The following is a 20,794-nucleotide window of genomic DNA, read 5'->3' as shown; positions in this document are numbered from 1 at the left end:
GAAAACTAAAACACTAGGCAGACATGAGGCTGACATTTATGAACACAACAATTGTAAGAATAAAATATTATCACCCCCCTTTTTGCAGATAAAGAACTGAGGCCAAGGGAGGTGAAGTAGTTGATTCAAGGTCAAAACACAAATCATAAGAGGGAGAATAGAGATTCAGATCCAGGCAGGCTAGTGCCATAGTTTTTGTATGGTTTGGGGTTTTTATTGTTTTTGAGATGATAATCTCACCATGTTGCCTTGGATGTCCCCAAACTCCCCAGATCAAGTCATCCTCCTGCCTCAGTCTCCCCAGTAGTTGTGACTACAGGTGCATATCACTGTGCCTGGCTTAGAATTTGTATTTCTAACCAACACATCATTATATATATATATATATATATATATATATATATATATATATATATATATATATTCAATTCATTGTTGATGGACCTTTATGTTATTCACTTATTTATATGTGATGCTAAGAATCAAACCCAGCACCTCACACATGCTAGGCAAGTGCTCTACCACTGAGCCACAACCCCAGCCCCCATCCCACTTCTTTGGGTCATTCCCAGATGCTACAGAGCTTGCTTTCACCACAGGCCTTTAATTTGGCCTTTGTGAATAACTTTAATGCATAGCAGCCTTTATACACTGAGAGTCATCAGTGGCACTTCCAAACAAAACAAATTCATCTCCCTTTTATAGAAGCTAAATACATAAACATTTGTGTTCTTTGTTTTGGAGGGTGATACTACAAATACATTGTAATGTAGTAAATTTAAATTATCCAGAAGTAACTTTAATGTGATTACTACTTACTATTATAAAATTATTTCAGCATTAAGAAAAAAAATTTTTTTTTCTTTTTTTGGTACTGGGGATTGAACCCAGGGACACTTAACCACTGAGCCACATGCCAGCCCTATTTTTTTGTATTTTATTTAGAGACAGGCTCTCGCTGAGTTGCATAGGGCCTCACTAAGTGGTGGAGGCTGACTTTGAATACTGTATCCTCCTGCCTCAGCCTCCCAAACTGCTGGGATTATAGGTGTGTGTCACTATGCCAGGCAAAAAGATTATTCCTAATGCCACTGCCCTAAAAATCATCATTTTTGTTGAGTTCTCATTCAGTGTTTGGAAACTGTGTGTGTATGTGTAATAAGAACTTTCCTTACTTTCAAAAATGAATTAAAATAATTCACCATGGAGACACATTGACCTAGTAGCATGGATTTGTGTAGAGTGTGAACTTTAAAACAATGTAGAGGTCTGTGCCCATGATGTATTGCATCAAGGCCATGACACTGATATCACTGAGGGGAGTGGCGGGGGGGGTGCACAGAATGGCCTTATGCCCATAAAGCATGCAAAATTCCCCTACCAGCAGCTTAGCTAACACCCATGTAACAGGTGAGGAAGGAATTTTTTTATTAAAAATATTTCTAGTAGTCTGATAGACAAAGGGAAGTCAAAAGATGTGACTGGAGAAAAATTCAACACAGCCCTAGAGTCAAAGTGATAAGAAATGTGATCCCTCTATCTAATTAATGACTACAGGGACTGCCCTTTGCCTAGGGCCTGGCACTGTGCACTTTCACAGGTAAGTCCCATGACATGGACTCAGATAAGGTGCATTGAAGTTCAGAGGAGGAAGTATGCAGGGACCAGCCAGCCATTCAAAGTTGTCCGGATGATTCAGCTTCTATAAGGAAGCGCCTTGCCCCTAACACCAGGCTGTGAGATTATACTGTCCCCACAAATAAAGGAGAGAGAACAAATTGCTGGATAAAACTTTAACTAAACTCGTACAATCTTTTCCAGCCTCACCCAGGAGAGAGTACACCCAAATCACTCATTATCAATTTTTAGGTTTGCATATGGATTTTTTCTCCTTTTTTTTCTTTTAAATTTTTTCCCTAGTTTTCTTATAATGATTACTTCTGGAACAATTGAAAATGTTTATTTTGAGTGTTTTAAGACTAGTGAATAGTAATATTATACACGCCTCAGTCCACGATATCACAGCCAAAGTCTTGCCGCAAAGGAAATTCCAAACAGCAATTTCATGTCACCTTAAAGCTTGTATGTGATGTCTGTGCGTGGCTTTAGAGCAACACTTTTAGACAGACTGAGGGATGCAAGTCCCCAGGTGCTCCACAGCCCAATCTTTTGGCTTTTCCCTACTGAAAAAATAATGTGGGGAACTTACCACAGCAGAGGAGTGGGGGGGAATGGAGATGTACCTCCATGGTAGAGGGCTTGGCTAGCAGGAGTAAGGCCCTGATTTTAATCCCCAGAACCCCCATGGGAAGGAAAGACAGAAGGACAGAAGGAGGGCAGCGAGGGATTCTCAGGAGGAACTGCTACTTAGAACTTGAAGAAAGAGGCAAATTAGAAAAAGGAGCACAACTTTCCCCCTAAGCCTGGTGACTAGTGAGTTTTCTTGTCGATTGTTGGCAGAATCCAGGTCTCTTGTGTGTATTCGGAACTCGAGTAACTGAAATAGCGCCTCAGAGAGGGTCCAGGACACAACTCCTGGCACTGAAATGAGGATTCCTTGTTTCCCACTAAGTTCTTTTTTACTTAACCTTAAAGTTTGCTACTATATTTTAGTTGCATCTTTTAATCACGCATGTATTTAACTTTATTAGACAAAAAGGAAGCAATGATCACCAGTAATAATCGGCACTGTCCGATCAATAACCAATACGTAACATTAGCATCTTATGAGAGGAATTCCTTCCCAGTCAGTATGTTTTAAAACACACGTGTAATCGTGTATATGTAACATAAAACAGAATCGTTCGACATGGGGTCAGATTTGAGTATTTGCATATTGTAACTAATTAACAGCCACTGTAACCTCATCCTAAGGGAAATGTCTACTGTTACTATCTTTGATTGTTGTGTATCATATTAAAATGACAGGCATCTTACAACATTCAAGTCATCACAATTTTGGAGGTTAGAACTAAAAGCAATTTCGCTAAAACTGTTTCTACCTTCATGATAAATGAAATTTTACTCAACGGGGCATCGGTTTAGAGTATTTTTTCAATATCTCCCTTGAATTTAATGGCACAAAGATTACATGTAAGAGAGCAATAAATTAATTTTACTAAGTACATAAAAGACAAGGCCAGCTGCTCGTGAAATGAGCACAAACTCTGCATTCAACAATGAAAATATAATTATGTTTGTAATAAAATATAAGGAAGTTGCAGATCTCTGTGCCGTTTTGGGGATAAATCACCCATCCTCCTTCAGAACTGTGCAATTTGATAAATTATCCTTGAAAGAAGTGTTATTGGAGCCCTCATTTAATAAGCATGTTTGAGCTTTCAAATTAGCATGTAAATAAATGTAGGGCAATAAAGTTGTTGGTATGCCAATTGATTTCCTGAGGTCCCTCTCAGTAGAGGTCTCTCACTAAATATATAATCCCAAGAAACAATTTAGATTCCTTTCAGTTATAGTATATTTTCAAGTATGAATTTCTAGTATTTGAATTTAATTATTACAGATCTGCTGGAACTGTACATGCGTCAAAAATGTCATCAGCCCCAATTTTTTTTTTTTTCCCTATAGGGTCCCACCTTGTTACCCATGCTGGCCTTGAATTTTGATACTCCCACCTCCGCCTCCCAAGTAACTGGGATTACAGGCATGTTAATCACATCTCAATAAAAATTAATTCATATTACATATTTGTACTTTATTTAACATGGTCTTCCTGGTTTAGGGCTTAAATGATGATTTCTATTAAAATATACTTTGACCAAGCACATTGACACATGCCATAATCCCAGCTATGCTTGAGGCTGAGGGAGGAGGATCATAAATTGGAGGCCAGTCTGGGCAACATACCAAGACCTTCAAAGCAAAAAGGGCTGAGGATGTAGGACACCTGGGTTCAATCCCTAGCAGTGACAAAACAACACCACACACACACACACACACACACACACACAGAGTACATTGTATGTATTCTGCTACTGTCACAGAGCATTCAGTTAGTTCTTAGCCTAAATTGGTACTATTATTCCAACTGATGATTTCTTACTAATCATAAAGGTGAGAGGCACCTTATCATCATCTCTCTTAATGGCCCTGGTTGAAGATGAGGAGAGTGGGGGATGGAGATGTCGTCGGATTGGCCCAAGCCCTCTGTTTTTAGAGGGCAGCATTGACCCAGGTAGCGTCTTGTCTCAGGTTTCTTCTACCTCTCACCTCATGGCCTTCCGCCTGCTGTTGATTCATCTAGCCTAGTTGTCTCTGTGGAAGTCCTATTACAGGTTAAGTATCCTTTATCTGAAATGCTTGGAAACAGGAGTCATTTAGATTTCAGATTTTTTTTTTTTTTTAAGATCCTGGTAATTTGCATATTCTTAATGAGATATCTTGGGGCTAGGACCCACGTCTAAACAGGAAATTCATTGGTTTCATACATACATAGCCCAAAGGTTATTTTATACAGTATTTTTAGTGACTTTGTGGTTTGGCTGCAACTCATCACTTTCCATTAATGGCGTCACTTGGAATTCAAAGGGTTTCAGATTTTGGAGCATTTCAGACTTTAGATTTTTGGATGAGGGATACTCAACCTATATTGTTACCTAATCAAATAATTGTCAGGCATCATCACTTTGCACACTAGGAAAATGTTCCCACTGTGCTCTATAGAGTTCGACAGCTTGTCCTGTCTTCCAGCCCTGGTACTGAACTTTTCTTTCCCACATTTGGAGTTCTTAGGACAGATGCCTGCCCACAGATGGATACAGCGGGAGGACAGTTTGGTGGTTGATGCAGGAGATTCCTAGAACACACTTTAACTGTGGCTTTTTCATGCATAGTTGACTATCTATAAACTGATTGACACCTTTGGGGGTCATCTTTCCACTGACTCATAATTTTTCTCACTCTTGAAAAAGGTTTCTGTACACCTAGTATTCTCTAGTTAAACCTGAAAATTCAACTCATCATATTTACACAATAAAAAAAAATCCATTCTGCCTTGTTTTTAATTGCAAATTCTACTCAAGGGACTAGTTCTCCTGCTTAGGAGGCAGCCCCGTGCCTTCTCCTAGAGAAGCAAGTGCAGTCAATTATGGTAATGAAATGTCAATAAATATAAAAATTTAATACAGTCTGCTCTGGGTGAGTGGCAGATGAGGACTTGCCTCCCAGACAAATTTGCTGCTGCTGCAAATATTAAATGCACCTAAAAGAGTATCTGGTTGCCTGAGAGCTCTTCAGGAAAACAAGGACTGGAGCTGCAGGTACCAACTGGGCTTTCCCATTATGCTGTAAACGAAGCAGCACAGCACACTTCCACTGACAGCCTTCCCAACATCTTAACTTATTATAAATGGAGCTTCCCATGTCCCCATGAAGATCGGTGCCTTGCCATGCTTTTCTTTTTAATGAAACGGGGAATGTGCTATTTCTGTTTTGTTTTCCAGACGAGGGAATTATTCTTGCAAATAAGGTCACTGCTGTGTTTAGAGAGAGAGATGTATTCATTTGACGGCATCTAATGTGATCACCTGAAACTAGCAGGTTTATGTCATAGCTTGTAAGGAAGCAGCATGCTGGAATACTTTAAATGTGATTTTATTATTACTAGCATTATTATTATTTTGTTATCCACAAGCAATCTTGAACTAGGATTATGTTCAAATGTGATCTTATAATACAGAGAGAGTGTGAGTCAGCCTATATTTTCCTCATGTACTGGTCATTCTCACGGTGTACAGATAGAAAGCTGTATGTGCAGTATATTTTTTTTCTTTCAACTTGATTTAAAATATTTTCTGTGACAATATAACTTTATAAGAGAAAGAAGGTATATAGACTTGTAAAATGCAGGCTGTCAAAACCTGTTTCCTACAAAGCTCATCAGGGCGATTAGATGTAACAGATTAATTGTGATTCATTTTATGATAATAGGCCGTGTCTCAAGCTACTTTCAAGGGGAAAGCCCTCTCTGGTATAAGTGTGTGTTGCAGTCTGATTTTACCCACGATGCTTAACAATCTCAAGTGAAATATGTATTTCTGATCCTAACATTCGTGAAAACTGTGTTGCAGGTGGACTATTCTATAATCGCATCCCAAGCCGGGGCCACTCTCAACAACCTCATGAGTCACGCACAGGAGCTAGTGGCAAAACTTCGCTCCCTACAGTTTGATCAGCGAGAGTTTGTGTGTCTGAAATTCTTGGTGCTCTTTAGTTTGGGTAAGCAATCCTTTTCTCATACTAAACCACCAAACATCACTCAACGATGCCCAATGCCAAGTCAATATGTTTTTCTAACACTAAGATGATGCCTTTCCATTCAAATCATGAAATCTTCCTACCTGAATATATATACATAGCCACAAAAATATATATTTCTACTTGATTCCTCACCCTTTACTGAAAGGAGCAGAGATGCTAGTCAAAGCCACAACAGAAGTCAAAGATGTGTGGTCTCAGATTTTTGCCATCTTCCTGCCGTTGAGCAACCCATGTTCCTTTCCTTTTGGCTCGCTACCTATTGCATCTTTTATTCTTCTAACATGTGGATAGTAATTAAAAGCCTGTTTTTTTTAAATCTCTATCAGGATTAACGAGAGCATGTTTATAACCAGATGCTGCACTATGCAAGCATAAAGGATGACAGTTGTCAAGGGGAAAGATGCTTCTTTAGAAAGCTTTAGAGAAGAAAGATAACTAAGCAAGACAGATTAGCTAAATCAAGGTTCTCAGTGAGCCAGTTGAGAAAAATCACCACTGCTTGGAATAAAAAAAGGATTAAGGAGATGGATTTTTATTGACTTCAAAGGAACAGATTTTTCTGCCTGTCCCTTACTTGATTTCTGTATTTTGTTGGCTTAATAAAGCCAACTTAAATAAACTTTTTGCCAAGTCCATTTATTCTTCCCTGACAGACGGCTGAGGGAGGCAACTTCCCTCCAATAAAAAGAAAGAAAAAAAAAATGCCGAAATCAGATTTACCAACATGTGTTTTTTCTTTAGTCTTCAGTTATAAGATAGTTGTGAATTCATATCCCAAGAAATAAAACAATAAAACACCCTGCAAAGTAAAACAGATGTGTCTGCTCTCCAAATTGGGCACTTTATTCTTAAAATGCCTCTTGACAGCATTGCACAACTGTTGCTAATAAAGGAAGATTTGGAAGTAATGGAACCAGAGTTAATTTTTCACATGTAGTCGGCACTTAAAATGCAAAGAGCATTTTCACATTTTGGAAAGTGCGATAAATATAGCGTATAGAAATGTTATTGAAAATTTTAAAAGACAACAGAATTTTATAGATGTCGTATTCAAAGGTTTATAATGCCAAGGCTGGACCCTGTGTGGTTTCTTTATTAACCACAATAAAGAGGAACATTCCAGTCAAGGAAGTTTGCGTCTGTCACCCCAGAGCAGCTTTTAGAGAGTCAGGAGGATAGCACAAGTCTGCTTGCTGTCATCTCCCATGTTATTCAGTTTTATGACAAGATCTCAGTCTTTTCTTTAGTACATTTGATCAGTCATTAAACAGAAACTGGGGTAATACTGGAGTAAGAAATCTTATGGCATCTCAGTGATAAAATATTTAGAAAGAGTCCTCTCACTTCAGTGGTATTTAAAATTAGTGGGGGAACTGCATTACATTTGATGATGTGCACATGAACCATGAGCCACCTTTTATTCTCAACCCATTTATCTTGCCTTATAATCATTTTTCAAAATTATTATATTTTCTGCCTGTCGATAGGGAATGGGGAGTGGGTCTAAAAGGCTCTCAACCTGTGTACCTTACAAATTATCTTCTTGAACCTCATCACATCCTCCTTCCTTGTTTGAGCATGCTGTTAGGGGGGACGGTGTAGGGCACCAGGGAGCCACCAGCTAAGTGTGCTAAAACCCTAGTAATTTGTGTAAGGAAGACAGGATAGTATGGGTTTCAGGTCGAGGTAAATTGAGTTTGGGTCAAGAATTCATTTTTAAAGAAAGAGGAAAAGTGGAACTAATTGTAAAATACAGGTGGCTTTTAATTTATGAGTGGAAAACCTTTATTTCAACTTTATTGACTTATATAGATAATCAGCCTTTAGATTCCCAGGCCTCCCTCCAGACACCTATTCTACCTATGATTGAGAATGAAATCATATAGGGTCACACGTGAAAGCCCAGTCCAAGTCCAAAGCCAGGTATCTGCTGTTCCAAACCCTTATAAGTCTTGAGCCCCCTAAGCCTGAAGCCAGATAAGTTCTAGTCCCAGCTCAACCTTGAGCTTCCTTCCTGCTGAAGAAAAATGAGGATTTGGAGGGATGATTAGAAGCCAGAGACACTGTAGAAAGAGGGCTACAGCAATATTCTCATGTCAGAGATGAAATAGCCATTTCTTTGCCATTTCTTTATTGGTGCGTTAGAGTCGTTATTACACATGATGTTGGCCGTATCATTCCCCAGTATTTTCCCTTTCCCTTCCCTCCCCGTCTCCCTGGTCCTTTTTCTCTATTGATCAACCTTTGATTTTCCTGAGATGCCCCCCACCCACTTTTGGTTTTGTTTGTCCTTTCTTGCTTCCACTTATAAGGAGGAAAAATATTGCTTGACATTTTATAAGTTTGTGTGTTATATCACTTAATGTTCTCTCTCACCCATTTTTCTGCAAATGACATAATTTTGTTCTTCTTTATGGCTGAATAAAACAACGTTTTACATATATCACATTTTGAAGTAGCCTTTTCCAGATTGATTTGGTGAGAAGCGATAGGATGTGATCCTGAGTAGGTGCAGTTCTAAGACCAAAAAAACCATCAATTTGAAAATGTGAAGGTGAAAGAGAAGAACATGAGTTGGGCGAGCCAGGCATAGTGGGCATGTCTGTAATGCCAGCTACTGGGGAGGCTAAGACAGGAGAATTGTAAAGCCAGGACTAAGCCTGCCTGGGCAACTTAGTCAGACCCTATCTCAAAATTTAAACAGGGCTGGGGATGCAGCTCAGCTGTAGAGCACTCACCTAGTTTGTGCAAGGTCTTGAGTTCAGTCCCCAGTGCTGTAAAAAGATGAGTTGGGGGAACAATTAACAGATGAATATGGTATAAGGAAGGAGCAAATGCAGCTAGAGAGGTAAGCCAGAGACTGGCACAGAAGAGCAGACTCCAGACACATTCAGCAAATTCCCATTGAACCGTATCCATGTGCCAGACATTGAGGTAGCCACTGGGGTATAGTGTCAGCAAAAGTAGGTGTCATGGCTTTTATTCTGTAGGCAACTGGGAAGCAATGCAGAGCTCTTAAAACAGGGGTGAGGTGGGTAGTTTGGGTTGATTTGATTTTCTTATAGCCATGTGGAAAGAGGTGGTTTTACCCCCGGGGGTGGAAAGGAGATCACGGGTATAAACCAGTTATAAGTTGTCAGAGGTCATGACAGAGTTTAAAGAAAGAGGACTAGGTAAGTCTTGAATTTCTGGGTGTTTAGTCCCAAGAATCAGTAGCTGTTCATAGTTGTAATACATTCTTAAAATATTGCTAAGTTACCCTATTTTGTTGCCAAACTATGAGATAATAAATTTTGCACCCATTGATAACTTGGCAGAAAAGGAAATATTCTAAGTTGGCCAGTTAAAATTGATGATCCAAGAGAAGCCAAAATAAAAAAATTTTAATGTTCATACTACCACCTTCTTCTAACAAGGAGTCAAAGTGAATGATGAAAGTAAATTAACTGTCTGTCACCCATCAGTGTAGAAATAAATCCAACAGAGTAAGTATAGGTGTTCACGAGCCTCGGTATCATGGATGCATTTTAGATGAGTAGAAATCCTATGAAATATTACCTTCCCAAGACAAGGACAGAAATGGAAAGCAGTCACTTGGTTTTTACCTGTGGTATCCTGAACAATGTCATTACATGTTGAAGCCCATCAGGAATATTAATATGGCTTGGGTCCTCAAAGCAATAAGTGCCCAGAATTGTCAACTAAGTTGTTAGTCTGGCCTATAGAGTCACCTAGCCTGGAGATCCAGTGGCTGGACTTTTGTTGTATCCCAGGTGGCAAAAAGAAAGAAATAGAAACGTATGATATCCTATTTCCCTTAGAGAGTATCCTTGAATTGTTGTAAACTATTCTCTTTGAAATACTTTTTAAAGCACTTTTTATGTTTAGCAGCATTACAGAGACTGTTATTCTCTTCGAGGGTATTTACCAAACCTCAAAACTGGGTAATATTTACTTCAAGTCTCTTTGCTACTAAAAGGGTCTGTTTTGCTTTGTAAATGTTTCTGTGCTCCATTGCTTTAGACTGAGGTCCCACTGAGGTTAGAAATTGTCCTTCATGTTTTCCTTGTACACCAGGTTTCTAGAACATTCCTTGGTACATAGAAGGACCTAAAAAATATTTACTGATATGATACATGAATAAATAAACTTATTTAAACTCAGCAAAGCCTTTACCAAAATATTTGTGATTGATAATAGGAGATTAATTTAGTCGAAAAGTCACAGCTCAAGTGCAGGTTAGTTCTCTGACACAACTTTTTTCAGAGGGCTCTCTAAAAAATGTCTTCTCAGAATTAAGTCATTTCTGCTTTCTCCAGGTTAGGAGAGCAGATGTTCCTTCATAAGCTCTTTTTGGAAAGCTAACTTTGGAAAGAAAGAATGTTAATGAGGAAAGGTAGCTATGTATGGCATGCATCTCTGTGGCAAGCAAATGCAAGACCAGAGACTTTCAGCCCATACTAAGGAAAGGTGGTCAAGGCACAGTGCACAATTTCTCCACGGCATTAACAAGAGCCCTGTTTCCAGTAAACCTCATGGAGAAAATCGTATCTTTGTTTATCATGGCAGTCCTTTGCTTCATACCAAATTTTGATAATCTGGTTGTGGCCTTTGATTGTACCACCACATGACACCAGCCAATGTCCCACAGAAGACAGTTTGTGCTCATCTCAGAGAACCACTCTAAAGATCCTGGCAGAAAGGCTATCTGCTGTTGGATGCCCTCACCTTCCTGCTGCCTGAGCCCTTTCTAAGGAGAATCACTGGATAGGCAAAGAGCACCAATCACTGGACATGCAATGTAAGCGCCGTGCTGAGAGCTGTTTGCTTCCTCCCCAGGTCTGTTTTGGGCTAGTTTCAGACCACAACACCTCCATGTTGTTGGAGTTAGGCCCGTTATCTTAAATAGTAATGGCATCCGAGCTATTGCTACAGTGTTCCAGAATAAGCAGTATTTGTGTAACTTGATCAACAAGTTAGAAAGGGTTTTAAAATGGACCTGAAGATTTTGAAAAAAACCTTTAAAATCATATTTGGGATGAGAAAAAATGAAGTATTGAAGGGCAAAGCAGAACATTTTTTACCTTGTCTGTTATGGCTCCTTCTAACTACCCAAGTCTAGCACTAAACAAAGGGGGGCTGTGTGGTGAGGCACAGGCCTTTTATCTATCAAATTCATAAACTCTGAGCTCCTTGAGCACAGTGTATGTTTTACTCCTTGAATACTACCCGACAGATATGGGTTTTTAATAAATATTTATTGCAGTCGTGAATGAATGTATGCTTTTCCTCCCAACTTCCAGGTTAAAAAAAAATTATAATGGGAAACACAAAAATAGTAAAAAAAATAAAACAAAATTTCAAGAGAGGAACACTCGAAAATAGATCCCATGTATAAATATTAGAGGATTTGGCATTTTTTTATGTGAGCAAGAGTATAAGTGTTCACATTACAAAGGGGGTTATTATAAGGCAAATGGAAATTAGGAAGTCTTTTTTGTTTATAAACAAAACAATAAATGAAATTAATCACTAATGATTCTCATGTAGGTCCTATTTGAAACTGTGGCATTAGGCGTGTCAGATATCCAAATGAGCCATAGAAGGAAGTGCCCTGTCCTTCAAAAGTGTTAACAATAAAATATCTTCATGTAAGTAAATCATTCAGTTTCTCCCTGATAGACAGAAGGGACATATGAGACTCTCACTGATTCTGTAGCTGAACAAACAAAACCAGATGGTTTTACTCAACATTTTAGCCTCAGTCAGGTCTAGAACCAACAACTGCAAGTGTCCCCAGCATTTCTCTGCTCCTACACAGTGTCCTCTTCAGAGACATCAAACTCACCAATACTTTAAAAATACTACATACTTACTAAGGCGCCATTTATATGAGCAAAATGATGCAGGAAATCAGGATGATCATCTGAAGAATGTGGACCAAAAAGAAAACCACTTTTTGGGTAAAAGCATAACAAGTAGGTAAAAGCATAACAAGTCCTCTATATCCTGGGCAGGAATTGGTGTCAGTACTACCTGCCCCATACCAAAAGCTAAAGATGCTTAAATTCCCTGTATAACATGGAGTAGTATATAACCTAACCATAAGGGCCAGGATACTTTAACCCATTCCTAGATTACTTAAAATACCTAACACAATGTCAATTATTTGTATTAGTAAATAGTTTCGATAATGTGTCATTTAGGGAGTAATGACAGGAGAAAAGTATATAAATGTTCAATACAGATGCAGTTCCTCCATGCCCAGGAGATGTGTTACCCTTGGATAAGAGGGCTGAGCATAATTACTACACAGCTTTGAATTCCCTTGGTTTCTAAATATATCATAGTTTTTGTTTGTTTTTATCTCTGTGTGAATTCTTGATTTCACACATCAGTGTGCTTGTTAGAAATCTCTTGCCTTAAAGTCTCCCAAGACTTCTTTCTTCTATTATTGTTGCCTCTTAGGGTTGATATTTCTTTGGACCAATCAGCAGCCCTTAAGAAAGCAAAATGTTCATAAGTTCTCATTACTTATATGTCTATTTTAGCATCCATTTAAATTTTTTGAACAAGGTTAGCTTTTTGGTTATAATCTTCCCTTTTGGAGGGCATGGCTATATGGTAAAGGAGAGATTTTTTATTTTAAATGTCAAAGAAGAAAAATTACTAAATAGAACTCAAAGAAGTTGGGGGAAATAAAGAAAAAGTATAGCTAAACATATCTCTATCAGATTCATGTGGATGAAGTTCCTTAGGAAAGGATGGGATGTAGGCAGGTGAGTGAATTTGTGGATTCTGGGCTCATGTATAAGAGCCTTCTATTTCCCTAAGGGTTTGATCATAATCTGCTCATGTATTATGATGTTGACATTGTTAACAGTAAATAAAATTGTACCATCTTTACTAGTTGAACAATGTGGTTGATGTAGCCTTTGGCATGAGAAAATTTATCTGCACTGGTCAGGTTTCAAATAGCCTTTATTTTCTGGTAGATGTCTTTTTTTTTTTTTTCCTTCTTTGAGTTTTGTTTAGTAATTTTTCTTTTTTAACATTTAAAATTAAAAATCTAGTTTTTGTTCTCTCCTTTACCACAGTATACATTCGTCCTCTGGCTTTCAGTAGCAGACACAGTGAAGGTTCACTGCTGAAAATTTCCACAGAGCAGTTGGTGAAGCAGGATACCAACAGGTGCCCACCTCAGTCAGGGCCTCTGGGCAGATTGAAGACTCCAGCACAAGCTGTCATGTATAGGAATCTCATCACTGTCAAGACTATATATAAAAGCATGTATATATGCATGCTTCATTTGCAAAGTCAAGGTATTGTAAATGGGCAAAGAATTGCAGAGAGACTATTGATCCCCCATCTCACTTAACAAGAGGCAACAGGGACTTGTAGAAATAGTAAGCTTCAAAATCATGAAGTGTTCCATACAAAAGATTCCTATTTAACATATCCTGGAAAACCATGCAGAGCCCCTTGCCTGCTGTGATTCTTGTCTTTAAGGGAGGACCCGTCCCTTTTGCTAGACTAGACAAGCTGGTGTGTGCTCTCCTTTGAGAAGAAAACACTTCACTGTGCACAGCTTCTTATCCAATCTGCTCAGTGTTTTGCTACCCCTCAGAAGGATGCCCTGATAGCGGGACATTGAAGCCCAAACTTGTAGTTTGAGCTGCAATTCCATCTCCTAATCCTAGACCAGATGTCAATGAAGCATCAGAGTGTTGGTCATCAAGAGGGTTTTCTGCTACCTTTTGTGCAGAGGATGGACCATTTGTGGGGTGGTTCTGGCCTGGGCCATGCTTCGGAACCCTGCATTCTGTCCTTCCTAGGCAGTAATCCCTGGGGGCACTGCATGTGGGGATGCAGTCCAGGAGCCTCCTCTCCTTAGCACTTCAGCAGTGGCCTGAAAATATCCTAGCCATGACTTTGGAGAAGGAATGCACACTAATTATAAGTCTTGCAACTTGTTCAGTTTGTGGGAGTTGTTTTTGTTTGTTTTTTGTTTATTTTTTGGTGTTCCCCCTGCCCCATCAAACTAGAGGTCTTTCTGAGTCTAAGGAAAGTCACAGAAACAGAGAGAAGATTGCTTTTTCACAACATCAAATCCAGTTATTAAAAGAGGTTGTCACCTGCTATAAATACAGCATGTCTAGAAAAAGTAAAGGAGGAATTCTGTTCTCACACCTTGGTGGACTGCCTTGCTCCAGAAAAGCCGTAAAAGATTCTGAGGAATTTAAAACTAGTAAGCTCTTCTATTTGTGCATCATAATTTATATCTGAATATTAACGTTATCCTGAGACAAGAGGGACAATCTACATGTCAAAAAATTCTTGAACCTGATAAAAGGTGGTCTTGCAACAACAAACCCCAATCTTCCCATTTCATGGTAACCCTCCTTCCTGAGGCCGGGCACAGGGCTTGCTTTGTTTCAGCCTTGCTCCAAATTTAGCCCACACGCATGCACACACCCACTGCCCGGGACTGGCTTACAGAGTCTGGTGATACTGTGTATACGCCTCACATCTTGACCCCAGGGCTTTGCTTCAGTGGTTCCTCATGAAGTCAGATAAGCAAAAGAAACATCCTGGGGGTTTGTCTGACAATTAGCATGCAGCCTCAGTTTTTACCTTTTCATTTGTGATATTCTAATTTAGAAAAACACTCACTTGACACTTGTCAAGCCACCACGCATATCTTTATACTAATGCCTTGCTGGTCTGAGCGCAGTGCTGGCAAATAAGCATTCCCTAAAATTGATGTAATCATTTGAAATTCAGAGAGGATTGATTAGCATTCAAGAGATGCCTCTGTTCAATATTTACACCATAGAGATTTGGCAGAAGCAAATAATGGCACATAAAGTTGATGCTTGTCTTAATTAAATGCAGTATAATAGGTGTTGTGTGGATTTCTTTTTTTCTTTCAGTGAGCAAAGCAGTTTAGCAATGACCAGATATAATTCATTTTGGAGTTCTAAGTTTGAACATAATCAATACGTATTTACAGCCATGGAAGAAGTGATTATCATTTGTTATCTGCTGGCACAAGAATATAATTGCCTAAATAGCATTTATTTAAGCATATTTCTGAATAGCTTATGTCTAAAAATATTTATTATATTTTAGTTATTAATACTAATACTGTCACTTTGCTAACTGCTGCTGTTTAGTGAGATGATTTTTCAGAGACATATTGGCCCATCAGGTCAAGAAGTACCAGAATGGAAAGGAAGTGAGGGTGTCATTTGCTCTGGTTGACATTTCTCCTTGCTTTAGCTGTGCCAACTGCACTGTTAACATCTCAGAACAAAATGCCTGTCTTAGTGCTGTGCAGCAGAGGCCAGTGGGTGACATGGCCAGCTCAGGTCTTGCACACCAGTGACCTCTGTTTAACCCGAAGTTTCAGGTCTCTTCTAGAATGGAGCAAATCTGTCTCTGAGTCATTTGTGAAACCTTCCTCCCAATTCATTGGTCCAATCTTGGTTTCTGCCTGTGTTTGGTTAAGAGGGTTAAATTCCAAACAGAACCATCTAATGCAGGTAACAAGTACAAATATGAAAGTAAGAGGCCTTTTGTCATCTTGAAACGTTCAATTGCACAAAACATATTGAACACCTACTATGCAAAACCATTGTATTGGGCAGCATAGGGATTGGTAACACAGCCTGTCCAACAGGAAAAAACTCCTCTGTTTGATAAGAACTGCTCTTTGGACCCTGCAGGCAGTGTTCTGAATAAGGCACTGTGCACCAAGAGAATAGTCCAGAACACGACCTGCCACCAGCAACATTGTGTGCACCTTTTCACTGCCTTTCTCTTTCTTCTTTCCTCTGAAGCAATGTATGTTCCATGCACATATATTCCCTTTAGTGATATTTTATCAGTGAGAAGCCACTTGTGGATCCCCATGTTACACAAATCTCAGAGCTATCAGAGACATGAAAAGAGAGTTGGGAAAACCGTGTGTGTGGTCACCTCCTTCCTGGAGCCTCACCAGGGCACTATTCCCAACTCAGATTTTGAACAGCAACTTCATCCCCAGCTCTAGAAAGACCCAATTCTAGAATATTAGCCTAGAAGAGAACCTGATGTGTCAAGAACCTGCAGTGTCGCCTGCACCTCTCATTTCTACATCACAAAATTGAGGCTAACAGAAGTTAAGTGACTTTGTACACAGTCACATAGAGGCAGAATTTGAATTTGAACTTAAGTTACTAGACTCTTTGTGTAGGAAAGGAGCACAGATATAGATTAAAGTAATTATGGAAATAGTGCTTTTGCATTATTTGGGGTCAAAAAATTAGATCTTCATATTTCTTGGTTGTCCTTTTTAACTAAATCTAAAAAATTCATCATTGTGATGTGTGAAACCGATTTCTCAGAAAAGATTAGAAGACACATTACATTTTTACTACATTGGGGCTCTACTGTGGGTGCTCAATTGTGTGACCCTGAGTTTTGAAAGACAGCAGCATTACCTTAGTAAAATTCACCCAGCTTTTTACTCTCCAGCTTTGCATAGGTACATTAAACTCTGAACCATCAATAAACGTCAGTGTGATAATGCCAGAGCTCACATCTGGATATTTCTGTCTATATCCCTGGGGAAAATGACCACATCATAGTTGTGTATCGTTTTATCCCATCTTAGTTTTTATATATATGTCCACTGACAGGACATCTGAAACAATCCTGTCTTTCACTATTTATCCCTAAGAGAAAAATAAGTATTCTTAGATATTGCTAAAATCTATGTAGACCTTTTTATTTCTCTTTCTTGTGGCAAAATCTATGTAACATGAAATATACAATTTTATTACAGTTAAGTACATACCAGTTGTTGTACAACCAACCCCAATGGATATCTAACTTCTTTCGTCTTCCAAAACTAAAATTCTGTGCCCATAAAATAGTAACTCTCCATTCCCCATCCCTCTACTTCCTTACCCAATATTTAGCTTTCTGTGTAGGAGTTTTTTTTTTTTGTTTGTTTGTTTGTTTGTTTTGTGGTGTACCAGAAATGCTTTACTACTGATCTGCCTCCAGAGCCCTTTTATTTATTATTTTGAAACAGGGTCTACATTACTTAGACTGGCAACTTCTTGCCTCAGCCTACAAAGTCATCAGGATTATAAGCATGTGCCACCCACCATACCTGGCTCAAACTTTTTTATTTGCAAAGTATTCTACGTCTCACATTTTCCTTTGCATATATCATAGCATTAAAAGTTTTAGTTGTTCTACAGAACATGCATGAGGAACATGCCCAAGGCCACATAGCCAAAACGCTGAGGGTTCCCATGGATTTGACCTAGAGAGGCCTATGTCTCTTGGAACTATTACTCATTTGAAAGAAATTGTTGGAATTTGAGAACTGAAACCTTCTAGAACTTTGTTTTTTCATAATGCTAGAAGAAAATGATCCAAAATGAGACAATGCCCTATTAATATTGATTATTCATAATAACTGTATAATAGTAATTTCAGCAGCTTCTCCTCTCACCTTGCAATCCTCAAACTCAAGGAATTAAGTAGAGTGGGAGAATAAGGAGTAGATATTAAAATTAAAAACTTCTGCATGTTCTAAAATAATTTCAGTTTTTAAAGTTGTGGACTTTGGAGTCAACGTCCAGGGTCCTTCTACCTAGAAGCAGGGGAATGGGCATTACATGGCTTCTGTCAGCAGTAGCCCCACTTACTAACCCTATGGAAGTCCACCATAAGCCTTGTTTTCACAAATGCCAGTACCTACTTTGCTGGATGTTTATGTGAAGTTCATCTTTCATGTTCCAGTATAAGAGTCCCTAATGTTATAGACACTCTCACTCCTTCCTCGAAGGTCACACTGCTTCTTACACACGTCTCTACTGATTAGAGTATTTTGTAATTCTTTCATAGGTTTCCCCAGCTAGATTGCCAGCTTTTTGTTCTGTATTCCTAGCACTTAACCTCATGCCTGGACTATAGTTCATATTAAAAAGTAACACTTGCTTAGCTAGCATGTTTAGTTTTAATAGCTACATGATACTGTTTTCTGTGAACAGAGTACCTTAAACATATTTTTTCCAACCCTCACAGTAAACCAAAGGAGACAGGTGTCATTGGCTATTCTTGCTTTACAATCAGAGAGGCGAAGTACACAAAATTACCCAACTATTAAGTAGTAGAGCTGAGATTTTCACAGTTCAAACACCAAAGGCCAGATTTTCTCTACTACTCACTACTTTTCTGGTTTATCTCTGAAGTTTATAAACTGTAAGGCACTGTACTAATGTTTGTCATTTGTGAGGATGGTTACCCTTTCTGGTTAGACCCATCAGGAGGCTGAGGGAAATCTGGTCCTTCCTAGCTCTTACCACTGGAATGTACAAGGACTGAGTACCAATCCTTCCTTGTTAAACTGGGAACAATTTTTCCTTCCCTAACATCTTGCTCAGGACTAACAACTGTGATTTCAGCTGAGCTGCTCTCTGTTTGCCCATTTTAGGAGTGGGATTAAAAGTTTTATCAGTACAAACCCAGAGGCACTGCAGAAAGTATGGTATACTTGTCCTTTACACTATCTCTGCAGATTTACTTTGCAATGAGAAGAAGCAACTGGTATCTAAATTCCTGTACTCTTGCAAATCTTTATTGTGAATGTTATCTGATGTTGATCAGAGGTTTCAAGTTTGCATTATTAGCAGATTCTCCCTTTTCCAATATTGCCATCTTCATTCCCCAAAAGATTGGGATTCAATAGAGGAGAAGAGGGAACAAAGATTAAAACATGTACTTGTGTATGTTTTCAAGAATACTAAAATAAAAGTTTCCTCATAAGTCCTTCTATGTTCTTGATACTTAGAGTCAGAGTTTAACTAATTAGCAATTTCTTCTAAAACAAATTTTTTTTAACGTTGTTATTGGCCACGAGAAATTATGGGACAAATTGGATAACCACATGTGCTGGCAATTGTCCAGAGCAGCCCATATCAAAAGGGACTGGGGCGGGCGAATACTGTAACAGTATCATTTCTAATTATAACTTCAAGGAAATTCCTCTCTCAAAGAGGTAGCTGCAGAAACTTATTCTTGTCTTACAAAAGAATAAGGCTTTTAGGATTTCAAAACATCTTAATTTGCCCTTGTTGCTCCATGTTATGTTTTCCAGATTTCTATTTTGATTCATGTAGCTCTGGAATCCTTAAGAAATCCAGGATCTGGGTCATTATTTTCACTGACCCCTACTACTTCATTATATACTGAACCCCACAATTTATCGATTCAGTCTCCAGTCAATGGATATTTATTACCAGCAATATTAAAGGAACATTTTTCTCTGTGTCTTTCTGAAATATATTTTTGAGCAACTAGTCTCAATTCTAGAAGTTTACAAATTGTTCTTCAAAATGGCTGTACTGAATTATTCCCATCCACAGTAAATGAGAGCTTCTATTTCTCCATAATACCACCAAGACTATAATTTAACTTTTTATTATTATTATTCCGAGGAATTGAACCCAGGGCTTGCACATGTGCTAGCCAAGTGCTCTCCCACTGAGCTATAAGACTATGATTCAATAGACGTGATTATTCTTTTTATTTTGTATTCTGATTACCAACAAGATTGGTCTTTTTGTTTTCTTGAAGTATCTGTTCACACCCTTTGTCAACTGTGTTACATGTCTTTTCTTACTGATTTGAAGGTCCCTGTTTCATAGAGGGATGGGTGGTGGATGGAAAAATAATTTGGTTTCTCTTATCTTTCCTTTTTTTTTTTTTTGAGAAGGGTGGGGGTGGTAGTGGGGGTTAAACCCAGGAGTTCTCAACCACTGAGCCATATTCCCAGCCCTTTAAAAAAATTTTTTTTAGTTGTAGTTGGACACAATACCTTTACTTTATTTATTTTATTTATTTTTATGTGGTGCTGAGGTTCGAACTCAGGGCCTCTCACGTTCTAGGCAAGCGCTCTACCACTGAGCCACAACCCCAGACCCCTTATTTTTATTTATTTTGAAACAGTTGCTTAGGGCCTAGCTAAGTTGCTGAGGCTAGCCTCCTGCTTGCAATCCTCCTGCTTCAGCCTCGTGAGCCACTGAGATTAAAAGTGTGCATTGGCTTTTTTTCCTTCATTTTTTTCTTTAGTAGAAGTAGCCATATATTCATCAATATTTTTCTAGATGATTTTTTTCTTTTTATATCTTCTTTAGAAAATCCTTCCCAACCTTTAAGGTCATGAAATACATATTAAAACCTTACTTTCGGTATTTAGATCTTTAAGAAGCCCAAAATTTATTTTTGTGTGTGGTGTAAGAAGAATACCCAGTTCTTATTTTATTTTCCTTGCAGGTAGTCAGTTGTCCAACACTCTCAGGCAGTACCTTGCCTTTCCCACCATTTCTAACGTCACTTCTTTTATATGCTCAAGATCTGTACATCACAGATCTCTTTCTAGACTTTCTGTCGTATTTCATTGCTTATTTCAGGTAAATCTCACACATTTTTAAGTGTTCTTAAAATAAATCTTGAT

At 38.6% G+C, this 20,794-nt stretch overlaps 1 protein-coding gene and 1 non-coding gene across 2 annotated transcripts in view; one reads left to right on the top strand and one right to left on the bottom strand.

The window, feature by feature from the left end:
• The window catches only part of Nr5a2 (nuclear receptor subfamily 5 group A member 2), a 117,897-nt gene that overhangs the window by 67,094 nt on the left and 30,009 nt on the right, over nucleotides 1-20,794 (top strand). Inside the window, exon 6 of the mRNA XM_076872929.1 lies at nucleotides 6,090-6,237. Within this exon, the coding sequence (XP_076729044.1) occupies nucleotides 6,090-6,237 (148 nt within the window). The remainder of the gene's footprint in view (nucleotides 1-6,089; nucleotides 6,238-20,794) is intronic.
• On the bottom strand, nucleotides 20,184-20,256 carry Trnas-aga (transfer RNA serine (anticodon AGA)). Its single transcript has one exon. It is a non-coding gene; the product is annotated as a tRNA-Ser (tRNA).

The sequence above is a fragment of the Callospermophilus lateralis genome, chromosome 13 (genome assembly GCF_048772815.1).
Source record: "Callospermophilus lateralis isolate mCalLat2 chromosome 13, mCalLat2.hap1, whole genome shotgun sequence".
NCBI lineage: Eukaryota > Metazoa > Chordata > Mammalia > Rodentia > Sciuridae > Callospermophilus > Callospermophilus lateralis.
Note: the sequence above shows the minus strand (reverse complement) of the source record. Positions and strands in the feature narration are given on the sequence as shown.